Source organism: Arachis stenosperma, chromosome 8, assembly GCF_014773155.1.
Source record: "Arachis stenosperma cultivar V10309 chromosome 8, arast.V10309.gnm1.PFL2, whole genome shotgun sequence".
Lineage (NCBI taxonomy): Eukaryota > Viridiplantae > Streptophyta > Magnoliopsida > Fabales > Fabaceae > Arachis > Arachis stenosperma.
This window is the reverse complement of record NC_080384.1, coordinates 1063580-1069556: the sequence shown is the minus strand read 5'-3', so window position 1 is coordinate 1069556 and position 5977 is coordinate 1063580. Positions and strand designations below refer to the sequence as shown.

General features: G+C 36.7%; 1 protein-coding gene across 1 annotated transcript; it reads left to right on the top strand.

The window, feature by feature from the left end:
- Window positions 1-945: 945 nt before the first annotated feature.
- Window positions 946-2105, top strand: LOC130944421 (uncharacterized). The gene is made up of 4 exons (XM_057872740.1): window positions 946-1073; window positions 1146-1354; window positions 1466-1951; window positions 2029-2105. The coding sequence occupies exons 1-4, from the start codon at window positions 946-948 to the stop codon at window positions 2103-2105; spliced, it is 900 nt and encodes a 299-aa protein (XP_057728723.1).
- Window positions 2106-5977: the final 3872 nt, after the last annotated feature.

Genomic DNA, 5977 nt, shown 5'->3' with positions numbered 1-5977 from the left:
TACAAGGGGGCGTATTGATAATACAAGAACGGCATATTACCAGAACGCAAGGGGCGTATTGTTTTTTTATTAAAAAAATATACCTCGAGTATTATAGAAAGAAGAACGAATTTGTTGAGTGTGAGTGTGGTTTATTTCGTTGAGAGAGTAAGAGAAGAAAAATAGAGGAAAGTGTTAGTTTGAAAATATATTATAATGGTCAAATCTTTCCACAAACATCATCTGAAGGTGTGAGTTTTGTATGTGAAAATCCATATGATCTTGTTATTTCTTTTGGAATAATATATGAGGAATTTAAGAGTATACTTTGTCAGTGTGTTGATAATCAAATATTAAAGAGAGTCATAAATATTTTTTATAGACAACCTGTGTTAGTATTTGGGGGTTTTATTCAATTTCAAATAATATATGTGGTTGATGATACAAGTATGCAAGGGATGTTTTTGATCTACCAACAAACACGGACACAAGTGTTAGTTATTGAGTTATATGTTGAGTTCGAAGAATTAGTTAAGGTTAATTTACCCGAACCTAACATCGACTGGACGGTTTATAACACTGAAAGAGAAGAGGAATTTGAGGGCACTTATCATATTGTTGGTCCAGCTGAAGATGTCGACGAAGATGATATCATAGTTGAGCCTGACGTTACAGATGTGACAAATGCACTAACGAGCCAACATATATCTAGAGAGCCTTTTTTTATGCATGCTTTGGATCTAGATGCTATGAATGCACCATAATTTTCTGAGTTTGTCAATGCAGGTAAATAGTCTTCTATTTTTATTGTGATTAGTATTATAATAATTATTATTAGCCTTTATTATATTACGCATTACTATTGTTGTTATTATTTGTTATTACGATTATTTGTTGTTATTATTATTATTATTAATTTATTATTATTGTTATCATTATTAGTAATAGTAAGACTTATTTCTTGTTATGGCTGTTGTAGATCCTGTTGTTGTTACGGATGGTGAATTTGTCATCGGCATGGAGTTTAGTTCTAGAGAAACTGTGATTGCAGCAATTAAAGATTATACTATTCGTCGGGGTGTGGATTATCAAGTGTGTGAATCTGAGCCAACCATATTTTATGCTAAGTGTGTACAATATGGAACAAATTGCGATTGACTTATCAGGACTAGTCTTATTAAGAGAAAGTTTTGTTGGGTTATAAGGTGGTACAATGGTAGTCACACATGGTCCAGGACAACAATCTCTCAAGATCATGCCAAGATAAACGCAGACATGATTGCAGAGGTTATAAAGCCATTGGTTGAAGTTGATCCATCTTTAAAGGTGAAATCTGTGATTGCTGAAGTACAATCGAAATTCAATTATACGATAAGTTACCACAAAGCATGGCTGGCTAAACAAAAGGCAATTGCGAATATTTTTTGTGGTTGAGAAGCTTCTTATGACGCTTTACCATCGTGGTTTGAAGCAATGGTATAAAAAGATCCATCAGCTGCAGTTGAGATCGAAACTGCACCAGCTTACCTAGGGGATGAGGTGGTCCAGGATATTAGGATACTGACACGGGTGTTTTGGAGCTTTTACCCTTGCATTAGAGCATTTAGGAGCTGCAAACCAATCGTCCAAATAGATGGCACACATCTGTATGGCAAATACAAAGGAGCTCTCTTAGTTGCAGTTTCTCAGGATGGCAATGGCAATATTGTGCCTCTTGCATTTGTCGTTGTTGAGGGTGAGACTTCTGATGCATGGCACTTCTTTCTTACTCATTTGCGCACACATGTGGTGACGCGGGATGGTATTGGGCTTATCTCTGATCGACACGACTCTATTACCTCAGCAATAGCACGTAGTAACGGATCATGGGAGCCTCCGAGAGCTATTCGCATGTTTTGTGTTAGGCACATAGCATCCAACTTCTTAAGGAATTTCAAGGCACCGTATTTACAGAAGTTGATTGTAAATATGGGTACGTAAATTATAGTTAAATAATGATGTTAGTGTTATGTGGTGATACTTTTTTTTCTTGTTTTTTTCTTTTTACAGGTTATTGTAGGACTGTGCATGAATTTAATGTGCAGTATGCAAGATTATGTGAGCGTGGTGAGGCTTACACTCAGTAGCTCGATCGGATCCCACGTCAGCAATATGCTTTGGCGTTCGATAATGGATATCGCTGGGGTCATATGACCACAAACCTAGTCGAGTGCATCAATGGGGTACACCTTAAAGGGGGCGCGAAATCTTCCAATTACATCACTTGTCAAGGCAACTTTTTACAGGTTAAATGAGTTGTTCACTAGGAATAGGGCTGAGGCTGAGGCTCGAATGAATGTGGGACATGTATTCTCTGAATATGCAATCAACAAACTTCAATCAAATCAGCAGACAGCGGGAAACATCCAAGTTAACTTGTTTGATAGGCAGAATGAGGTCTTTGAGGTGCGCGAGATGCCCAGTGGTTTAGAGTATGCGGTGAATCTTCGTCAACGGCATTGTGATTGTGGTGAGTTTCAGACATATCAAATTCCTTGTCGTCATGTCTTTGCGTGTTGTGCGAACCAACGACTTGATTGGCAACAATATGTTCATGACGTATATAGGATGGAGGAGATAAAGAAGGTGTATAGAGCAAGGTTTAAGCCATTAAGGGAACCCAGCAACATGGCCTGTGTATCAAGGACCAAGGCATATACCTAATTCGCACTTAAAGCGAGTATCCAAAGGACGTCCCAAAATAACTCGTTTCTTGAATGAAATGGATATGCGTTATATGCGTGGTCTTAGGCGTTGCAGGCTTTGTGGAGGCTAAAGTCACAGTCGAAGTAGATGCCCTCAGCGTCCAGGGTCAAGTGCTAGTGGTGATGCTCATAATTCTTAGGGTTTTCGGCATTTATTTACTTCTTGTATTGGATTATGTACTACATTATGAATTAAATTAAACAAAAACTACCATAGCAATCTTACCACAATAGCAGTCTTACAACAATAGGTGAACAATAAATATAAAGATTACTTGCTAAATGTCTTTTTCACAAATTTAGTACATTTTTTTACTACCTTTTTTATTGTGGAAGGGGTATATATACTTGCGCTCCTACGTATTGGGTCAATCCTCAAGTTATACCTCTTACTTTGTACATCGGTAGTGTGGAAACTTCTCGCACCTTCCACCCTATCTATATCTTCCACTGCAGCTGCATGACATGAACAACCACAAGAATAAATACATTAATCAAGTATTAGGATTCATTAACAATAATAAATAGACTAATATTAAATACACTAATATTAAATACACCAATATTAACTACACTATTACCATCGCTATCATCTTCACTTTCGTCCTCACTATCATTATCAACCGCAGTCATTGGTGCTTGCACCTGAGGAAAATTAACAGCATTACTATGACCGATCCCTCTAGTGACACTTTGGATCGAGTCAACAGACCTTCTAGACCCCGAGCATGGAGATGGACTGCGACGTCTTAGTCTCGAATCCACAGATGACCGACCCGGCACAATTTGAGGTGATTGCTGACTATGCTGTGGTGCCTGCTCTTTAACTGTAGGAGGTTGAGGCTGGGATTGCTGCACTTGTAGCTGAGGGTCAAAGAACAAGTCATTTACCCATTGAGATGTCTCTGTTTCAGCCACCCACTGATATAGCTGGCGGTTTGATGATTATACAGCTGTGTCTACATGCTGTGACATAAAAGGTCGATAATATCCCTAGTAGGGAGGCATGTGTAGTGAGTGTGAGTCAGGGAATAACTGACTGAAGAATGATGGTCCAGGCTCAGGGTTTGGCTGTGTGTACGGGTACTGGTGTGGAAAGGAAGTTGGCAGCTGGTATGGGTGGTTGCGGCTGCGGCTGTGGCTGCGGCTGTGGCTGTGGCTATGGCTGTGGAACATAACCAGTCAATCGTAGGTAAGCCCGATATGCTTCTGATACCATTGAATATACCGATCGGATGCTTGATGGCGTAGTGCAGGATCACCAACTAGAACGAAACTCAAACAATTTGTCCAGCTCATAATGTATTCAGAATGCTCAACTCTCCAATCTTTGTTCTTTGGTCCAGTCAGAACCACGTTGTGAGATTCTTTAAGACGAGTAGCTTCTCCAGGAACTTTCTGCGCCAGACCGAATTGCCTCATCACCCGGTCTGCTGCATGCCACTCAATGCATTCAAACGATATTAGTGGCACAACTGCACTCCACATCAATCGATGCTGCAAAATGTCATTTGGAACTACAATATTTTCTATATGATCAGGACTGTACGAGTTCCACACAAACTGCAAAAACATTCCAAAACGACTGCATAAATACAAACACAAATATAATGCCAATATTAATAACAACAATGTTAAATACAACAAAAAAACTAACCCCATCTGCAGGAATATCATCTAGTAAACGCTTGATGTGAGAAATGGTCCACTTTTGGTATCCGTGAAACTGCGAGCGTCAAAACATCCAACTGAAATAAAATAAATCTCTAACACTCAGTACCAATATATGTTATATAATATACCTAAACAATACATAAGCAATAATATGTTAACATATGAAATAATTTTACCTGCACGCAAGCGGAAAACTAGGATACGATCGCACCGGTGCTAGGAACGGTAACCGTTCCCAAGCCCATATACAAAGCAGTGCCAATGGGCCATCCATCTCCTTGCAATCATAACTTGATGCCCGACATAATGCCCTATACAAATGTGCCAGGCAGGCGGATCCCCAGCTAAAGCCTCTAATGTTAGAAAAATTTCGAAGCAAAGGCAAGAACTTCCAGTGGATTGTCATTCCTGACTTGTCGCAAAATAAATTTGTGCCAAACAACAATAATAAGTGTATCTTGACGTACATTTGTCTACTAAGTGCGGTGTCCAACTGCATGCGCCGTTTTAGGGTGCGGAGCCATGCAAGCTTGACACCGCTTCCTTTATGATCAGCGGCAGTAGGTACAGTACCAAATTGTGTAATGAATTCATTTTCGAGGCCATTAGTGTTGCTATCTGTAAATCTTGACACCAGCATACCATCTATCGGGAGTCCAAATATCATTGCAACATCCTCTAAGGTTATCGTGCATTCACCGTGTGGAAGATGAAACGCATGAGTCTCTGGACGCCATCGCTCGATTAAGGCGTATAAGTGTATTGTGCAAAACAAGTCTCCCAATTTGAGATATGTGATAGAATCCACTATCTCGTAACTCGATCTCAACTCGGGGATCATATGAATCTTGGTTCAGATGTCTTGATTCTAAATTTCTTGAACTCTGAAACAAATAAAAAATTATAATTAACAATAGAAACAAAAAAAATAAGCAAACATAAATAATAATAATAATAATAATAATAATAATAATAATAATAATAATAATAATAATAATAATAACAACAACGACAATATTAACAATAATACTAAGTACAATAATAACAACAACAATATTAACAAATATACAAACATAAAAATATTTACATATAGTGGTCGTTCAAGATATTCAACAATGTGATCTTCAGGACGCGTAATATCACGAATCATCTTCTATTTATATTATTTCTGAAACAAAAAACTATTACATTATATAAACTATATCTAACATATATACAATATTTCTCTAACATTAAATAAATAAATAAAGCATATTTAAATAATTTTACATATAATATTTTCGGTTCTGTTTGAAATAAATAACATATCCCACTTTAACATTTATTCAACATAAATTTAATAATACATTAAATAAAATATATTCTGAACATAGCATGAAATCTTATATTTTATATTTTTGTAAATAATATATGTAAATAATATATATTAATATATTATATTAAATATGATTAACTTATTGTAAAATATATAAAATATATATTTAAATTTTAACATATCTATGTTCGAATGTATGTATTGTAGTATATATTTAAGTATTTAAATTTTTCTACAAAAATATATAATATATAAAGAATGTTTA

Coding starts and splice junctions, on each gene's coding strand:
- LOC130944421 (XM_057872740.1), top strand. CDS start 946: ATGGCTGTTGTAGATCCTGTTGTTGTTACGGATGGTGAATTTGTCATC. Junction 1,074..1,145: donor CGGGGTGTGGATTATCAAGT/GTGTGAATCTGA, acceptor TTGACTTATCAG/GACTAGTCTTATTAAGAGAA. Junction 1,355..1,465: donor GAAATTCAATTATACGATAA/GTTACCACAAAG, acceptor TGGTATAAAAAG/ATCCATCAGCTGCAGTTGAG.